General features: G+C 33.6%; 3 protein-coding genes across 3 annotated transcripts; 1 reads left to right on the forward strand and 2 right to left on the reverse strand.

The window, feature by feature from the left end:
- Positions 1–674: 674 nt before the first annotated feature.
- Positions 675–5,369, reverse strand: LOC140976293 (ammonium transporter 3 member 2-like). The gene is made up of 3 exons (XM_073440339.1): positions 4,526–5,369; positions 2,485–2,770; positions 675–1,375 (listed from the first exon to the last, which is right to left on the reverse strand). The coding sequence occupies exons 1-3, from the start codon at positions 5,183–5,185 to the stop codon at positions 852–854; spliced, it is 1,470 nt and encodes a 489-aa protein (XP_073296440.1). The 5' UTR covers positions 5,186–5,369; the 3' UTR covers positions 675–851.
- Positions 5,370–8,772: 3,403 nt separating this feature from the next.
- On the reverse strand, positions 8,773–10,830 carry LOC140977439 (uncharacterized). The gene has a single exon (XM_073442187.1). It carries the CDS (start codon positions 10,216–10,218, stop codon positions 8,773–8,775), a length of 1,446 nt encoding a protein of 481 aa, XP_073298288.1. The 5' UTR covers positions 10,219–10,830.
- Positions 10,652–11,644, forward strand: LOC140977440 (uncharacterized). Its single transcript, XM_073442188.1, has 2 exons — positions 10,652–10,942; positions 11,021–11,644. The coding sequence occupies exons 1-2, from the start codon at positions 10,652–10,654 to the stop codon at positions 11,642–11,644; spliced, it is 915 nt and encodes a 304-aa protein (XP_073298289.1).
- The last annotated feature ends 9,301 nt before the right edge of the window (positions 11,645–20,945 follow it).

The following is a 20,945-nucleotide window of genomic DNA, read 5'->3' on the forward strand; positions in this document are numbered from 1 at the left end:
TTCGAATCCACCTAAATCTATCATTTAAACAGTCATAAATCTTTAGAATGAATACACCCTTCTTATTAATTTAGCAATTTCGTTTTATTAAAAAACATTTTTATAAAAAAAAAAAGCTAAGCAACCTGTTCAAAACCTCATTGAATTACACTTTAATTCTCGAGTTGTGTTATATATACAATAAGAGTTGTACGTTAATACGTTATGTTACATATTATATTTGAAATTACGAAACTATCTCAAACACACTATAATTGAAATTTTTTTTTTAAAAATACAGTAGAGATAACTTTATAATTAAAAAGTAACATGTAATCTCATTGTATATAAAAAAAAGTTTATTGTTAATTCACCAACCTCAGCGATCCCTTCCAGCACCTACAATACACAAGAAAAGGGGAAAAAAGTACCCTTTGTATATTTTAAGAGTTTATTATAAAGAATATTTCAAAATAAAACCAAAATATATTTTTAAATAATAAAATAATATGTCTCTGGTGAGACAGCCTCACGAATCTTTATTTGCGAGACGGGTCAACCCTACCGATATTCACAATAAAAAATAATATTCTTAGTGTAAAAAGTACTGCTTTTTAATGGATGACCCAAAAAAGAGATATGTATCACAAATTACGACCGTGAGACCGTCTCACACAAGTTTTTGTCATAATAAAATCACAAAAACTTCCAAAAGTTGTTTCAAAAAAATCTTTTCAAACATTTTTACATTCAAAGATATCTCATGTAAACAGTATAATCAATTACGAGTTGAGCAACTAAATAAAAAATTCAAATCTCACTTCCTAAAATTCATACACAATTTAGCTTTGCAGAACCATGCATCTTCCGCCTCAAACCACCTGCGTAGAACCAATGGACGACTTCTGCTGCAGCGTCTGATCATCCGACGTGCCACCATGCCGAGTAGAATCATACTTCTCCCCGTCTCCCCACAATGCATACGCCTCCTCCCCATGCACCGCGTCGTCTCCGATCAACAACTGCTCCTCCGGCATGCGCAGTGGCGTCACGAAACCGATCACAACACAAATAATGGAAGTGACAACTATGTTCCATCCGATGATGAAGCCGCCGCCCACGATCTGTTTGAGGAGCTGCACTCCGCCAACACCGCCGTAGACACCGCCTCTTGAGTTCGTGACGGGCAGGAAGAGCGAGCAGAGGATCGGCTCGGCGAACAGACCAGTGAGTATGCCGCCGAGATATCCGGCCACCGCGTGCGTGTGGAAGACGCCGAGGGTGTCGTCGATTGCCTGGAGGAGCCACCACTTCTTGTGGATGATCATCATGGTAAACCACGGCACGCTTCCGGAGAGGATTCCCATAATTATTGCTGCCCATCCTTGAACCAGACCTGGTGAACCGGATTTTAATTGGCAATAAGGCCAATTAATCATAATGTGAGTTTTGATATCCACAATAACAATTGACATATAATGGAAATACATTTTTCACTTTCATGTTTTTATTTTTACAAATTAATGTTATTTTAGGTTCCGATTGGATATAAAAATTTGATTTAAACGAAGAGATTTTAAAAATAGATTTTAAATTAAACGTTTCGAATTCATCATAATTATTAATGCACATTCATAAATCAAATAGATAGATTTAGAATTAACATAATATAAATTGATTCAAACAATCAAATGGGTTTGAATTCACGGTTTTAAACTCTTCATTAATCCAAGCGCACCGGTTATTTATGTAATTATCATTATATAAGTATCACTTTATTGTACATAATACAACTTTTAGTTTGCAAATAAATATACAATTAAGATTTATTTGCAAGGAGAATTCTAAAGATTTTCCATGGAATGTAGAGATGTCTCATACGTTAAATATCGACTTAATTTCACATGATGCATTCGGGTTGGAAGTTTGGAACAATTTGTGGTCTCCATCGTCAGGCGACTTCGAGGGATATGTGATGTAGTTTGTTTTGTTGTAATATAAATATATTATTATTATTATTTAATTGTGAATATAATTTTAAAAAGAAAAAACATATTTTTGATTATATACGTTTATTTATTTAGATTTTTGTTATTAATATTATAAAATTATGTAGTTTTTAATATCCTAAAAATTTAATAATCTTTTTTATTTAGAAGGTTAATATAACTATGTACACGTCGATGTCATATCAATACCACATCAGTGTCATGTCAAATATAGTAAATAAAACAAAACGAGCTAGTCGTATTTAAACTACTAGAAAATAACATTTTTTTGTCTGCTAACTTTTTCATTTCGAATTTTGGTTTTCAAAGCTTTGAAAATTTTGTTTGATATGCTAATTAACTTTGATTTTTCACAAATTATTATTAAATCATGAGAAATATTTAGGGGGGCAGTAATAGAGTCTAAAACTAGTTGTATAGCCATTTTTAAATGATGATGATTGGTGTGTGGACTGAATTTTATCAGATTTGACAAAGAGAATTATGATAAAATTACCTGCGCCGGGAGTGATGCAAACCAGGCCAGTGATCATCCCTTGGACGGCGCCAATAACAGAAGGTTTGTCGAAGAAGATAACGTCGAGCCAAGTCCACACGAGGAGGCTGGTGGCAGCGCAGATGTTGGTGTTGAGCACCGCCATGGAAGAGTCGATGTTGGCGCTGTAAGGGTCACCGCCGTTGAACCCCGCCCAGCCCATCCACAGCAGCCCCGCCCCCGCAAGCATCAGCAACACGTTGTTCGGCGGGAATCTCTCCCGGTCCGCCTTCGTCCTCGGACCAACCTGAATTCAATAAAAATATATATTAATTCTTAGTCCATTTCATGCCAATTTTATGTTCATTATAAAAAAAAAGTATATTTTTAATTAATTTCTAAGTCGCTAAAACGTAAAGTATTCACCATTTTTAATATGATTAATTAAATAATAAAGTATGTCAATTTTAGGGAAGGCAATTTCCTCCGAACCCGTTGGAGGGTCCGATACCCGACCCGAATAGAAGAGGGTATGGAGGGATTTTTAGATCCGATTAAATNTATATAGCGTGAATAATTTTTCTTATTGTTCATTTCAATAATTTTTTAAATATTCATAATTTTATTGAAACAATTTAAATTTGAAAAAATTCAATTGTATATGAAAATTGGGTATTTGAGTAGGGTATGAGTATCCGATAATACGATGGGTATGGGGATGAGGATGAAATTCAATACCCGATGGGTATGGGGATGAATATAATAAATGAGTATGGGGATGAATATATGAAATCCGGACCCATACCCTACCCATTGTCATCCCTAGTCAATTTCCAGTCATATGTAGACTTTGGCAAAAGATAAAAAAAATTAAACTAATTAAAATTGTAGAATTGTGACGACTTGAAACACTATTTGTAGGTCATCAATAAAAAATATTAATTTTTATGTCAAAATTATTATATTTTATTGTAAATTTGAAAAAAGAATCCGTCGAACGACTCTGTTTTTATCGAGATAGAGAATTCACACGAATTCTTTGAGATTCTAGGTAAATACGTATCACTAAAAGAATAACATCGATCTCAATTTCTTGAAAAATATCCATTTCAAATTATATTATTCTTTAAACTATTTTAATTATAAATGATAAATAAAAAGTATAATTTTTTAAAATATGATTGATATTGTAAATTTAATATTAATTATTAAAAAAGTAAACAAATAATGTGGAAAGTGGATGGGAAGCATGCATGAGACTTTGCACCATTAATTTAATTGATTAATATTTGTTGTTTTTCAAGACTCTTCCAAACTCTACGGGCCTACAAGCATTCATTGGGGATGCCTATTTCCTTGAATGAGTCTTCCACTTCCTATTACCCTTCTCAGGCATTTAATTTTCCCATTCCCGTCCTTAAAAGTATTAAAATAAATTAAAAACATATTTTTTTAAATATATATATATATAAACTTTTAAAGTTCAAATTTATTTAATTTTTATTTGTAATAGATATTCGAATGTTATTTTACAAAAAATGAGGAAAATACTTTTTTTTGTTAATTAAATTTTCTTATTTTTCTTTTGATCCACTCATATTTAAAATTTTGATTTGATATATTAAATTTTATTTTATTTTTTACTATATATACCCAAGAGTGAACATTTATCAAAATACATATGAAGTTCCGTTGATTTTTCTGTGAACCTCAAATATAATCTCTTATGGTAGTATGAAATTATCGAAAAATTTGATTTGGAATCAGAAATTGTTGATTTGTTGATGTAACGTCAACAATTAGATTAAAATAATAAAAAAATAAAAAATTCTGAGAAGCAAATTCTGAAAAAAATTTTAGATCAAAACCGGAAATAAAACAATTTAATGGAGAAAAATTATTTTCCAAAAATTAAAAAGGTGATAACTTAAGAAATTATTTGACTAGTGAATTAAATTTAAAATGATTTAATTATGGCTCTTGGAATTTTATTAAAGTCTTTGGTCGTCGCAGGAGAGAACAAAATGGAAGAAAAAAGTATAGAGAACAATACAGCACTAACCCAGTATGCAGCGGTGATTCCGGCGATCCCCGACGAGAGATGGATCACATACCCGCCGGAGTAATCAATCACCCCCCAATGGAACAGAAAGCCGCCGCCCCACAAACTGAAAGCCCCAACCGTGTACGAGAACGTCAGCCACAGCGGCACGAACATCATCCACGCCTTTATGTTCATCCTCCCCAGCAACGACCCCGCCAGTAGGATCACCGTGATAGCCGCGAACACGCACTGGAACCACACCATCGAAGCCATTGGGTAGTAGGGCGTGGCCATGGCCGTCTCCACCGTGCCGTCTTTGTGGTAATGGACGGTGGCGGGAAGCGCCGCCTGGTTGATAAGGAATTTCTGGCCGAGGGCAGGGCCGGCCTTCCCCCAGAATGGGAGGAGCTTCTCCCCAAAGGACATTTTGTACGCCCACACCACCCAGCAGATGACGACGGCGGCGAAGGCGTAGAGCGCCATGAACGCGGAGTTGACGGCCCATTTCTTCTTCACTATGCTGCCGTATAGAATCACCAGACCGGGGATGCTCTGCAGGCCGACAAGGGTGGCCGAGGTCATCTGCCATGCGTTGTCTCCTTTGTTAAGCCAGTCAGGCACCGCCGCAGATGTGTAGGCCTGGTACGCCGACGGTACAACGCTAGCATTTGCCGCCATGATTACAGATCTTGATAGGCTAGTATATCTATATATATACTGAAAATTCAAGGATTTATATATCAGAGTTAATGAACAGCATGAATGGAAATCTTTTCTGGGAAGGGAAAATGAAATTCGGAGAGAATATTCAACTGCTAGTAATCTTGAATACGTTGATTTTATATTATAGAAGGAAAATAGATTAAGGAAAGAATGATTATATTACTATTTTATAAAACGGGAATTCCATATATATATATGATTTCATGTTTTAAGTAAATGATAATTATTAGATCTTTTATTTTACGCATAAATTATATATATACGATCGATGTAAATTGAGAAATCTAACATCACAGGGAATATATTTGCTTGCTACGCTGTTCACACGAATGAATATTTAAAAAGATTCGAAATTAAGCGGTACATGTAATCATATACTTATAAATGACAAAAACTTATGTTAGACGATCTCACGATCGTATTTTGTGATACAGATATTTTATTTTGGGTCATTCATAAAAAAATATTACTTTTTAAGATAAGAGTATTACTTTATATTGTGAATATCGGTAGAGTTGACTCGTCTCAAAGATAAAGATTCGCGAGACCGTCTCACAAGAAACCTACTCAACCTTTATATCGAAATCTTGGTTACGTTTAATAATTTCAATTAGATACAATATTTATTTACTAAATAATAAGAATTAAGGGCCAATTATACCATACAAAATTAGTGGGGAAAATTACAAGTTTGATTACTAAAATGCGTCGGTTTGCAATTTCTGGTCTTCTATATTATTAAATTTTGTTTTAACAAGTTATATTTGCTTTCTCCCCTCCGAATTTATTGTTTTTCTGTGTGGAGCTTAATTTCTAAAAAAAAAAGTTCTAAAATTGTAAAATAAATGACAAAAAATTCAAAAAATGAAATATATATGACTAAAATTGATAATATAGATGATCAAAATTACCAAGATCCAAATACATAGGACGGAAATATAATTCCAAAATTTATCTAATAAAAATATTTTTACAAATGATTTCATTCTTTGAAGTCATTTTATTAATTTTAATTAAAATGGAATACATGTGACTTACAAAGTTATATACATACATAATTTTATATATAAAAATTCAAGGATGTGTGACAACTGTATCTTGGCAATCACATGCTTTGATAGAGAGAATCTTAATTGATCAGTGTAACATTCCGTGATATAAGGTTTGAGATTCTCCCATGAATCCCAAGTTCTTTGGGTTGAACATATATATACATACAATAAAAAAAATAATATCATATTTAAAATTAATATTGCTAAATGTAGTATCAATATATTGTACAATGATATTTACAATAATTATATCGTAATATTTTATTATTATATCGTGAGATTTTGATATTATATCGTGCTATTTTAGATTCAATGTAACATGAGATTTGATAAATAACTTTTTTGTATTGAATTTTTATAGTACACAAATTGTGGTACAATTTTTTTTATACTTGTAACATTACTCATTTAAAATATATAAATGTCGAAAGATTTGACCCACAAAATAAAAGAATACGAAGAATATCAATGACCTGGTTAAATTCATAGAATTTAAAAATTAATAAGTTATATTTTTATTATTTAAATGACAACAAAGTTAGCTATCTTAGACTCTTCCATATAAATAATACTCAATAAATTAATAGTTTTCTAAAATAATATTTTTTCCTCAGTTCCAACTTGGACGATTTACTAAATTCATAATTTCGATAAATTAATGAGAATAATTTTTCGGAAGGAACTTATATAAATTTATGATCTCACTAATCATACATTAAAAATTCTCTAAAATTACAAGCATAATTAGGACAATTTAGTAAAATAATGATTTTATTACAGATTGGTTTCTTTTGAAATTTAAATTTAGTTGGATTTCATTTCTAAATTTCTCATCGCATCCAAATGCTCTGGTGTTGCGCTATCAAACAGCAACAAGAAATCCAACAAAAACCGTGAAGAGATGTTATATATATAAGTGCTTCATTTCGCATGATTGGTTCCAGAAGTACTGTCTCAATCATCCTCAATAGGATTTTCAATTACACTGGCCACAATTTCTTGTAAGATTTGAAACTCTAAACATGCGTCTCGTTCACCCATATGTAGGGGTGTGCAAAATTTCGATTAAATCGAATTAACCGACCGAATCGAATTAATTCGGAAATTCGGTTCGGTTAATTCAGAAGTTCGTTTTTGAAATTTTAGAAAATCGGTTAATTCGGTTCGGTTTCGGTTTTAATTTGAAAAATTCGGTTAAACCGAATAAGTATATATATTAATTTAAGTTGTATGTGGACATTAAAAATACATTAGAAGAAAACCCAATTTTTCATATATTAGAAAGAAGTTCATTCATCCAACAATTTTATCTTCAATATTTCTATTAATTATTAGTATTTTTTGTTCAATGTTCCTTGTTATTTATAAGATCTCCATTGTTTTCTTTTTTTGTATGTTAAAATTTGCCTTTTTTAAAAAATATCGGTTATTTCGAATAGACCGATTACACACCCCTACCCATATGATCTAATAAGCGATTGACGTCCATTTTGTTTTGGTTACAGAGATCGTTAATCATTGTTTCGACTCTCAAGTCCATTAATGCGGTCTTTCATATATAGTTGCTCCATTTGAATTCATTGAGGCTATTTGATGATGCCCGAGTCCATTAGGTGAATTGACTGGGCAATCTACCAGACAAAGATGTATACTTTTTGTGTGAATATTTTTTACCTGACAGGATGAGCCCAGATGGCTTGACCTATACTGTGAGTACTCTTGATCGGGTAGGATGAGCTCGGGTGGTCTAACCTTGCTTGGCATGTACTATTAGTACTCTTGATCAGATAGGATGAGCTTGGGTTGCCTTTTCTGCGCTGTGAGTACTCTTGACCGAGAATAATGAGCTCGGGTGGACTGACCTGTCCCGTACTGTGAGTACTCTTGACAGGGTAAGATGAACTGGGGTGGCCTGGCCTGCACTGTGAGTACTCTTGATCGTGTAGGATGAGCTCGAGTGGCCTGGTCTGGCTTGTATTGGGAGTACTCTTGACCGGGTAAGATGAGCTCAGGTGGCTTGGTCTGCACTGTGAGTACTTTTGATCGGGTAAGATGAGCTCGGGTGGCCTGGCCTGGAAACATAGAGAAGAACAGACCCATCGATTATCGTGGACAGGGTCCACAATCACTTAGCTTAATATTCTCGGGTACCCCTCCTTCTTGGCCAAGGAAGACTCTAAGACCATCTCCAACCTACTGCACTACATTCTGCACTATATTCTGCACTACAATAGTGTAACACTAAATTCATCTCCATCCTATCTACACTACATTCTACACTAAAAAAGAATATTCTCAGAATATTCTTATAATATTAATTTTATTTCAATTATAACTATTTATAATTCCATTACACAATTATACATAATAAATATAATTATATTATTTCATTATTTATTAGAAAATCGATTAATTATTTTATATAAATAAAATAATTATTTAATGATACAAATATTTATTTTAAGAAATAAATACGATACAAGCAGAATATTAAATATTAGAATTACTATATTCTTCCCATAAGTGCTCAATTAACGCATTTCGTAGTTCATAGTGAGCATCTCTGTTTTTTATTTTCTTATACCGAGAGAGAAATTCTTCGAATCTTGTACTTTCGTCATTGACCACCATCTCCACATCGGCAAGCGGTGCTTCCCTTGCATCTTCAATTGGTGCACTGAGGTCACGTTCATCTTCAATAATCATGTTGTGCATGATAATGCAAGCTGTCATTATATCATGCAAATTGTTTTTACGCCACGAACGTGCTGGATTTGCCACGATTGCAAATCGAGATTGAAGAACACCAAATGCTCGCTCCACATCTTTCCTACACGACTCTTGTTTCATAGCGAAATATCTTTTTTTCGGTCCAAGTGGGTTACTGATAGTTTGCACAATAGTTGACAACTTTGGGTAGATACCATCTGCTAGGTAATAGCCAGTATTATATTCTTTGCCATATATAGTATAATTGGCAGGAGGAGCAATGCCTTGAGCCAAATTTGAAAATATATTGGATGCCTCTAAAACATTGATATCATTATTTGATCCAGGCATACCAAAATATGCGTGCCATATCCAAAGATCATAATCGGCCACTGCTTCTAAAATAATTGTTGGAGACCCACTTCGACCTGAATATTGCCCAGCCCAAGCAGTAGGACAGTTCTTCCACTTCCACTGCATACACTCCCGCCTGCCCAACATTCCTGGAAAGCCTCGTTGTTTACCAATATTCAAGAGTCGAGCAACATCGTTGGCTGTTAGAGCTCGTAAGTACTGGGCTCCAAAAACTTCCACCACTGCTCGACAAAACCGTTGCAAGCATTCAATTGCAGTTGACTCTCCTATTTTGATGTATTCATCGGTCGCATCCGCGGCCATGGCATATGCTAACATTCGAATTGCAGCTGTTGCTTTCTGATTAGTTGATAACCCTAGTCGTCCCAAGCCATCACTGCGTTGTATGAAGTAGCTATCATGATTCTTGACACCATCCACAATGTGAAGGAATAGATGACGAGACATCCGAAATCGTCGTCGAAAAATACCTTCATGAAATCTGGGATTTTCAGCAAAATAGTCGTTGAACAAATTCTGATCGGCTATTTCTCTATCGCGGTGAATTACAATGTGACCTGGAATGGATCCTCTTCTCGGACCTTCGTTAACTTGTTGATTGATGTAGGTGTGTAGTATCGTATTGCGTGCATGAATATGGCTAATGATTGCTCCTTGAATCTCATCAATGGCTTTATCGATGATCAAATAATTAGTTATTTTATCTTCATTATCGGATAATGACGATGAGCCTGATGAAGAATTCATTTTTTTTAATATAAATTGTTTGAAAAATGTATACCACGAATTAGAGTTTATATAGAATTTATTACGATAATATGGATGAGATTTCCTATCTCGAAATCTTTCCATCCATAGAATTAGATTTCATTAGATAAGGAATCTCATCCAATGGCATATATCTCTTACCATGTGACTCAACGGTCACGAGGAAGGCAGAACTGCAATTTGAGTTTGTCCACTAGTTATTAATGAATAAAGAAAGGTATATAGTAATAGAATTTGGTGTTTGATAAAAGAATTCTACCAAATAAATAACTTTTAAAATGTCAGGCATTTGCTTTTGGTGATCTCATCCTTGTACCATCCGTAGGATTAGATTTTGGTAATCTCATCCGACGGATGGCACACAGATGAGATTTCAGAGCCTGATATCCATCGAAATCTAATCAAATTACTATCATTTCTTTTGCATATTTTCTAAAGATAATCCGAAATACTATAAATAGTAACATCTATATTCAAAACATATCAATACACCTATAAGCATATTAGCGAAAGATAGATGGAAGAAAGTTCAAGAAAGAACTACACCGTTGATGAAGATAAGTTTTTGTGTCATATTTATCTTGATGTTTCACAGGATCCCATTATAGGTATAAGTCAATCGAGAACTCAATTCTGGTCTCGGGTTGCTGAGAAATACAACAAAGAAAGAAGAAGTGATTTACATCCACGACCTCAAAGATCAGTTGAGAAGTGCATGGGAAACATCCTCACTTCTGTTGCCCTTATGAGAGGATGCATTCGACAAATTGAAAACCTCAAGCCTAGTGGTGCATCTAAACAAGATATCGTAAGTTATTTTTTTTAAAAAAGTTATGAGTCATTCACATTCAAATTTCTTAACTAATTTTTAATGGTTTTTATGTAGATGAACCTCGCAAAAGTACTGTATATACAAGACAGTAAAGATAACAAACCATTTTCATTTGATCATGTGTGGGATATTGTGAAGGATTGTGAAAAACTTTCAGGAGATAAAATTTCGATAACCAAAAAATCTAAACTACGTGCTACTAATCTGGATACTTCACAGTCTGATACTCCAGCTGAAGAATCGCCACAATCAGGTTCACCTAGCTTCTCTGCATTTGCAATACATTTAAATGATGACAATATTGATGACAGTTTTCAAAGACCAATTGGAGTGAAAAAAGCCAAATTGAAGAAGAAAAGAGATGAAGATATTTCTCAAATTCAGCGTACAATGGAAGAACAACATCGCGAACTGTTGGATGTTTTGAAACAAGGAACCGTTGAAAGACAACAAAATTATGACCTTCAAAGGATGAGACTTCAACAAGAGGAAAGAAAAATGGAGGATAGAATTTTATACAAAGATTTGAGCAAAATCATTGATCCAAATTTGCGTGAATACACTAGAACTCAACAAGAAAAGATTTTGCAAAAGAGACTTCAAGCTGAAAATCGAGACAACTTTGGATCTTATTTTGGCGATATTGGAGGATCAGGATCTGGTTTACCAGATTACTAAATATCATTTAATAAATTTTATTGTTTGTATCGTAATTTTGTTGTTTGTTTGTTGTTGTTTTTAAAATTATTTCGTATTATGTTGTAAAATGTATCATTTTAATGTACTAGTAATATAATTTGGTTGTTTATTAAATTAATTTAATATCTATTTAATTTTAAAAAAATTTAAATTAATATTTAAGTTTCAAGAGGAAATTATTTTAAAAATTTTAAAAATAAAAATATTAATTATATAATTAATATATAATAAAATATTAAATATTTATAATTATTTAAAAACAAATAAAAAAATTTAAAAAAAAAATAAAAGAGATGTGGCGCAGCACTTTGTACTGCGCCACATCTAGAGTGGGTTTTAGGACAACTCCAGTCCAGCACCATTTTTGGTGCTGGATTGGAGTGAAAAACCTTGATCCACAATGGAGCAACTCCATTGTGGAGCAAGGGTTGGAGTTGCTCTAAGGTATTGCAAGTGTCTGGGATGCCAAGGGCTTCCCTGCTTGGCTAGACACATTTCCCACTCGGGCGGTTTCATTCAACCATGTCTTGCCCTGCTAAGAATATGAGCTCGGGTTTGTATGAATACATAGTGGCCTGATATGATTCTTAAGTTGCTGCATGTCCGGAATTTTTTAAACATGTTACTGTTTCTTTACTCGAACTGGCTTCCACCCGGTCTATTCTTGGCTTCCTGGGCCAACTCTAGACTTGTCCTGCTTTGGTCCTCCTTACTGCTCTGAGTCCATGGATGACTTGGACTCTTTACAGGACATCACCACTCCTTCCATAAATAGTCGGACTATAGTCATTCTCGTTGTCTCGATTAGTTATGTTTAGACTCCGTCGAGAATATGATTAATTTTTGCTTTCAGATCGGCTCCTACAAATTAAAATGAGCAATTTGAAGAGGACAACATTCTCCCTGCGAACATAGAAGACTTCTCCAATTTGAACAAGGCCATTGACTCTTGGCCTCGGTCCCTCTACTATACTTGTCCAGCTATTGATGAAAATATTCATTTTTAGTCCAATTCTTTCTTTCTTGAATTTTCGCTAGATAGTCGGGTATAAAATTTTCTAAGTGTTAAAAAGTAACGGGCTCTCATGTCTCCCGAACATGAATAAGATGTTGGGACTTTATACTTCCCATGCTTAGAATAAGGTGTCGAACCCTCTTACCTCCTGGGTTTAGATAAGGTGTTGGAGTCTCATTTTTCGTGGCTTGCATATGGTGTTGGGACCTCATTCTTCCGAGCTTGAATAAGGTGTCGGAACCTCATACCTTCCGGACTTAGATAAATAATTTTCACTCATATTAAAAACAATAAAATGGATTTTAATTGATAATCAAATGTTGAATGCAATGACTAAATATAATATTTATTGAAATGAAATCATACCTGGGTGTCATGCTTCTCGGGATATTTGGGTTGTTTTCTTGGGCTACCACATAACTATCTCCATCTCTTCCTCCTATGTGGATGCTTTTGGTGAAGAGGTAACATGTCTATCATTGCCTCTTGACAAGAGCATCTATCCATTGTGCCAGTTCTTCCAGAGCGATAGTGATGGTTGTTTGAGGGTCACCAAGGAGCGGATTAACCTAGGGGACCCCTGAGTCTGTTGTCTCTCTTCCGAAAGAATCCCTCTCAGTCGAGTTTTTGTAGATCTAATTTCCCACACACGAAGTCAATGATTATGTTTGGGTCGATTGAGTGAGCTGGGTGAAGAATCTACCTGACAAATATGTATACTTTTTCTGTGAAGATTTTTGACTTGATGGGGGGTGGCCTGGCCTGCAATATGAGCATTCTTGATCGGGTACGATGAACTCAGGTGTTTTGGCATGGCCTGTACTGTGAGTTCTCTTGATCTGGTAGGATGAGCTCGGGTGGCCTAACCTGCATTATGGGTACTCTTGACTGGGTAGGATGAGCTCAGATGCCTTGGTATGCCTTGTACTGTGAGTACACTTGACCTGATAGGATGAGCTCGGGTGGCTTGACTTGCACTGTGAGTACTCTTGACCGAGTAAGAATGAGCTCAGGTGGCCTGGCCTGACATGTACTGTGAGTATTCTTGACCGGGTAGGATGAACTCTCAAGTGACCTGACCTGCATTGTGAATACCTTTGACCGGGTAGGATGAGCTCGTGTGGCCTTGACTGGAAACGTGGATCGTAACAGACCCCTCGATTATCCGTGGATAGAGCCTACGATCACTTAACTTAATCTTCTCAAGTACTCTACATTGCCTTGCCAAGGAAGACTCCAAAGTGCTACAAGTGTTCCAGATGTCAACGGCTTCCTTGCCTAGCCAGAAACCTTTTTTTACCCAAACAGTATCATTCAACACTGTCTTATCCGAGCAAGAATATAAGCTCAGACTTTTATGAGTCCATAGTGGTCTGATATGCTTCTTGGATTGTTGCATGCCCGAGGTTGTTTACTCGGGCTGGCTTCCTTCTGATATCCTCTTGACTTCTTGAGACCAACCGTGGACGGGTCCTGCTTTGGTCCTCTCTTTTTGCGTCAAGTCCTTTCCAAGAAATCACTACTACTTCATCTCATGATATAAATTCATTTAGATTTGAGGGTACTTCGTCCCTGAACGAATTTTATAATGTTGGATTTTCTAGTAAAGTATTCTTTAAAATAATAAATTTTAAATTTGTCGCTAATAACTCTCTATATTAATAATATTTCATGGTATCAATATTATTAATTTATAAATATTTTAATGTATATTATTATTATTTGATAAAAGATGAAGGTGCTATAAAGCAAAAAATCTCTATTGGTCTTTTGGTGCCACTAAAAAAATACAAATTTTACCCATATACTAAATTAATCTAAAATTTTATTAACCGAAATATTATCCACCAAAAAATTACTTCAAAAATTATCACGTATAATGATTTACCTAATTAATGGATCAAATAGTTTTAAATAATTAATTATCATATAAAAAATTATCACGACATGATATTATTTTAAAGATAAAATTTACTAAATAATGCAATATATATATATATATATATATATATATATATATGCCTATAGTATAATTTTATATCACATTCTTACCAATATTTACTAATGTTGTCTCATATGGTATGTAAATATTTTTAAAAAAATGTAAATTAATTAGCTGGAAATTTTATTTAAAAAAAAAAACAGATTTGCTGGAATTGCACGCATTCATGGCAAAATGTCATGAATAGCTGCGTCCATATTAAGAACAATAATTGTATCCATCATTTTGACAATTTTTTTTTTTCCGATTTTGGTTTATTTATTTTGTAAATTTTTTTTAATCTCAATTCAATGTATCTGTCAAATTTTGATTTTTTATTCCATTTTCCTGTGAAAATGTTGATGTAACAATGCACTAAGTCAATGTCTCATCGACACCACATTAAAAAAACTAAAATTATGGAAAAAATAACAAATTGATACTAAATTTAACAAAATATAAAATCGAGATTACAAATTCACCCATCAAAGTTTAGCTAATCACAAGCGATTTTTCGAATCATTCAAATTTTAAATAATTTTTAAAATTTTACATATCAAATTGTCTGGTCAAATACGTTAATAGAATTATTAGGAAAAATATTTGGAGAGATTAAAAATTATTTAAAGAGTCGCCGATTTTATTGGCTCGTTTGCCAGCTCTTTCTTATTGTCCATAACCCAATGTTTCGAAACAAATTAAAATGTCGTCGTATTTGTTTACGTGCTGATGTCGGCAATTATAATTTTTAATTTTATTTCATGGTTATACGATGGTGAGATGAACGTTGATGTTGAAATATTAATTTTTTACTTAATTAAATATATGAGTATTTAAACATAAAATAAAATTACATATAATTGAAAAAATTTTAAATTATACATAATTAAAATTTAAAAGCTTACACATTATTTTTAAAATATAATTAAAAAAATAACATATATAATTTTAAAAAATAACACACGTAAATATATAAAGACACATAATTAAGAGGTTAAGATGATTTTAATTTTTAATGATTTTTTTAAATAATAAAATGATTATAACTATTGATCTACAACAACCAAATCATCCCATTTGTTTTTTTAACAAATGTTTAAGGAAAAAACTTGTGTGAGACGGTATCACGGGTCGTATTTGTGAGACGGATCTCTTATTTGGATCATCCATGAAAAAGTATTACTTTTTATTGTGAATATGGGTAGGATTGACCCATCTCACAGATTAAGATCCGTGAGACGGTCTCACATGAGACTCACTCATTGTTTAATTATAATTATAATTTTTTTATTATTAATTTTAATTGTTTAAAATCAGATTTAAAAAAATAAATAAATAAATTTAAAAAATAAGGTTACAGGCAGGCTTCAACGCACTGAAAGAATCTGCGCGGCCCCGCCTGCATTATCACACGAGGACTCTTCGTGTAACATTATCGTCCCCTTAAATGGGCGAGGAAGCGAGACCGGGCTTGTAGTCCAGTGGTCTCACTCTCTGTCGGAATAGCCGATTTTCTCGGGTTCGATCCCCCACCCCGAATGAGTTGTAATAAAAAAAAAAATGAACGAGGAAGCCCACACGAGTACACGTCCTTGTAACTCAAACAAAAATAACCTTATATTACAAAAATGTCCAAGAGAGGAGGGTGGTGAATAATAAAATTTAAAATGGATCGTGTTCAATTATGATGATACTCATTCTATGTGGATCCATTGGAATAGTTAATTATATAGTCACTGTTTGACGTAATAATTGTATGATATAACAATCGAAACATAGTGTTTGAGCTGTTTGTATGGTTTAAAATATCATTGTTGTAACGTTACCACCAACTATAAATTTTGATAAAATGACAATTGTTTGATCTTACAGTCTTCTTACTATATCAATTTTAGAATCTTTCGTAAATTTATTTAAGAATTTACAAAATTGTACCGTCAAATGTTTGTTGGTACTGGTGTGCTATCAAGGTCAACTAATCAAGGGAGGCGATATTTTTTTTTAAAAAAAATGTATTTTGTTGTGAGAAAGTAAAAATTTACGGTAAAAAAGTAAAAATCTCAAACTCTCAAAATTATCACACTACACACTTTATAATATTTTTCTCTCAACTCAATTGTGATTTTCTTCACAAATGAGAGATCTATTTATAGAAATTTTTTACAAATAATCCAAAAATAAAATACATCATTACCTACATCATCACACACTAATTTTCAATATTCAACACCTAATTTTCAACATTCAACATTCACATTTTCAACACAAATATTTAACACATTTTTAAATAATTTTTCAACACTCCCCCTTGTGATGATGATCATAATGATTGTATACATTACGTGTTTTTATACTGCCTCGTTAAAAACCTTACTAGGAAAAACCCATTGGGATAAAAACCATAGTAAGGGAAAAAGAGTGCAGTCACGTAAACTCCCCCTCATGTTGACACGAACAATTCTTCACAAATTTCGTAGATTGCGCATCCCAATATTATATATGTGCTTTCTGAATATTGTCGTAGGAAGTGCCTTTGTGAAGAGATCTGATGAGTTTTCACTTGATTGAATGTGACGAACATCAATACATTTATTCTTCTCAAGCTCCTTGGTGAATGCGAAGAACTTAGGAGGAATATGTTTAGTTCTGTCGCTTTTTATGTATCCTTCTTTCATTTGAGCAACACATGCAGCATTATCTTCATATAGTATCACAGGCTTCTCGTCGAATGATAATCCGCATGAGATTTGGATATGTTGAGTCATTGATTTTAACCACACACATTCACGGCTTGCTTCATGTAGTGCAATAATCTCGGCATGATTTGATGAAGTTGTTACAAGTGTTTGTTTCTGTGAACGCCAAGAAATTGCAGTGCCTCCACGAGTAAATACATATCCAGTTTGAGAACGTGCTTTGTGTGGATCAGATAAGTATCCAGCATCGGCATAACCAATTATACTTGGATTAGCATCTTTTGAATACAAAAGTCCCAAGTCTGTCGTTCCTCGTAGATAACGGAATATATGTTTAATTCCGTTCCAATGTCTCTTTGTTGGATATGTGCTAAATCTTGCCAATAAATTTACGGCAAAAGATATATCAGGCCTTGTACAATTTGTAAGATACATAAGGGCACCGATAGCACTTAGATATGGTACTTCTGGACCAAGAATATCTTCATCATCTTCACATGGACGGAATGGATCCTTTTCTATGTTTAATGATCTAACAACCATTGGAGTACTTAAAGGATTTGATTTGTCCATATTAAAACGTTTAAGGATCTTTTCTGTATAATTTGTCTGGTGAACAAATATTCCACATTCTTTTTGTTCAATTTGTAAACCCAGACAATACTTGGTTTTTCCAAGATCCTTCATTTCAAATTCTTCTTTCAAGTATGACACAACTTCTTGAATTTCCTTATTTGTTCCAATGATGTTTAAATCATCAACATATACAGCAATAATTACGCATCCGGATGTTGTTTTCTTAATGAAAACACAAGGGCATATTGAATTATTTACATATCCCTTTTTCATCAAGTGATCACTTAGCCTATTATACCACATTCTGCCGGATTGCTTCAACCCATATAATGATCTTAGTAATTTCACAGAATAACATTCTCTGGGTTTTGAACTTTGTGCTTCAGGCATCTTAAATCCTTCAGGGATTTTCATATATATATTACTATCAAGTGATCCATATAAGTAGGCTGTAACAACATCCATAAGACGCATTTCTAAATTTTCAGATACTGCCAAGCTAATCAAATACCGAAACGTAATTGCATCCATCACAGGAGAATACGTTTCTTCATAATCAATTCCAGGCCTTTGAGAAAAACCTTGTGCAACAAGTCGAGCTTTATATCTTACTATTTCATTTTTCTCATTTCGCTTTCGAATAAAAACCCATTTGTATCCAACAGGTTTTACACCTTCAGGTGTAAGGACTATAGGTCCAAAAACATTACGTTTATTTAGCGAATCCAATTCAACCTGGATGGCATCTTTCCATTTTATCCAATCCTGCCGATTTTTACATTCACCAAAAGATTTTGGTTCATGATCTTCATTATCATTTATGATGTCGATTGCCACATTATAAGAAAATATATCATCAATTTCTTCTATATCTTTTCGGTTCCATATTTTTCCAGTATTAATATAATTGATAGAGATTTCATGATTCTCGTCAGTTTGTGGTTCTGACAAAACATTTTCATCATCATGTGTTTCTTCAGGAACATCATTCTCTATTTTGTGATCATTATGTGTTTCTTCAGGAACATCATTCTCTATTTTGTGATCATTGTGTTTCTCTATGAATTTTCTTTTTCGAGGATTTTTATCCTTGGAACCAACTGGCCTTCCACGCTTCAGGCGTTTAATGACATCATGACTATCTTCAATTTGTTTCTTCGGAATTTCAATTCGAGCAGGGGCATTTGCAGCATGTATATATGATTTAGTTACCCCTTTTGTGTCTGCAAATGCATCTGGTATTTGATTTGCTATTCTTTGCAAGTGCACAATTTGCTGTACATCTTTTTCACATTGTTTTGTTCTTGGATCCAGATGTAACAATGATGATACATACCATGTAATTTCTTTTTCGGTATGTTTCTGTTCTCCCCCTAACATTGGGAAGATTTCCTCATTAAAATGACAATCAGCAAAACGTGCTGTGAACACGTCGCCTGTCTGTGGTTCAAGATATCGAATGATCGATGGACTATCATAACCAATATAAATTCCAATCTTTCTTTGAGGTCCCATTTTCTTTCGTTGAGGTGGTGCAATAGGCACATACACCATACATCCAAAAATTCTCAGATGAGAAATGTCTGGTTCTTTACCAAATGCAAGCTGCAATGGGGAGTATTTATGATATGCACTTGGTCTGATGCGAATTAATGAAGCAGCATGTAAAATTGCATGTCCCCATATAGAAATAGGGAGCTTTGTTTTCATAATCATTGGTCTAGCAATCATTTGCAGACGTTTAATCAATGATTCAGCCAATCCATTTTGAGTATGTACATGAGCAACAGGATGCTCAACAATGATTCCCATAGACATACAATAATCATTGAAAGTCTGGGAAGTAAATTCACCAGCATTATCAAGTCTAATTTTCTTGATTGTATAATCGGGAAATTGATTCCTCAATTTTATTATTTGAGCAAGTAATCTTGCAAATGCAACATTTCGAGTTGACAATAAACATACATGTGACCATCTGCTGGAGGCATCAATCAATACCATAAAGTATCTGAATGGTCCACATGGTGGATGGATTGGTCCACAAATATCACCCTGAATACGTTCAAGAAACATTGGTGATTCAGTTTGGATTTTGGCTGGTGATGGTCTTATAATAAGTTTTCCAAGAGAACATGCTTTACATTGAAACTTATTATTCTGAAAGATCTTCTGGTCTTTCAATGGATGACCATGTGTATTTTCTATAATTCTTCGCATCATTGTTGAACCAGGATGTCCTAATCGATCATGCCAATTGGTTAATATTGAAGAATTATCAATTACCATGTTTGATTCAATGGGACGTATATGTGTATAATGCAATCCAGTAGGGAGCATTGGTAGTTTTTCAATCACATATTTCTTTCCTGATTTATATGTGGTAAGACACATATATTTCTCATTCCCTTCATTCATTGTTTGAGTATCATACCCATGGGAATATATATCATTAAAACTCAACAAATTTCTTTTCGATTGTGGTGAATATAAAGCATCATTGATCAAAAATTTTGTACCATTAGGTAACAAAAATTGTGCTTTACCACATCCTTTAATCAAGTCTACAGGACCTGATATTGTATTCACCGTTGTTTTTGTTGGTTTTAGTTCCAAGAAATATCTTTTATCTCGGAGGATAGTGTGCGTTGTACCACTATCGGGTATGCAAACTTCAGCTTTGCTCATAGCATTTTCCATATTTGAACTTCAAAAAATATGCAATGAAAAAAAATTAATGACAATACATATTTAAATATAACACATATCATAATTGTACAATAAAACATTATCATATAAATACATGAAAAATAAATTATTGTACATTTATATTCTACCACTATATTGTTCATTTTCAGAGAAATCATTGAGAAAATCTGCAGCATCAATATTGTTCATTTCTATCCCACCAACATATTGATCATTTCCAGAGAAATCATTCATAAAATCAGCAGCATCAAAATGAGTTGAATCACTCAAACGGTCACTTCGCTCAGTGAAGTTGGTCTCCTT

Source organism: Primulina huaijiensis, chromosome 5, assembly GCF_012295235.1.
Source record: "Primulina huaijiensis isolate GDHJ02 chromosome 5, ASM1229523v2, whole genome shotgun sequence".
In the NCBI taxonomy this organism is placed as follows: Eukaryota; Viridiplantae; Streptophyta; class Magnoliopsida; order Lamiales; family Gesneriaceae; genus Primulina; species Primulina huaijiensis.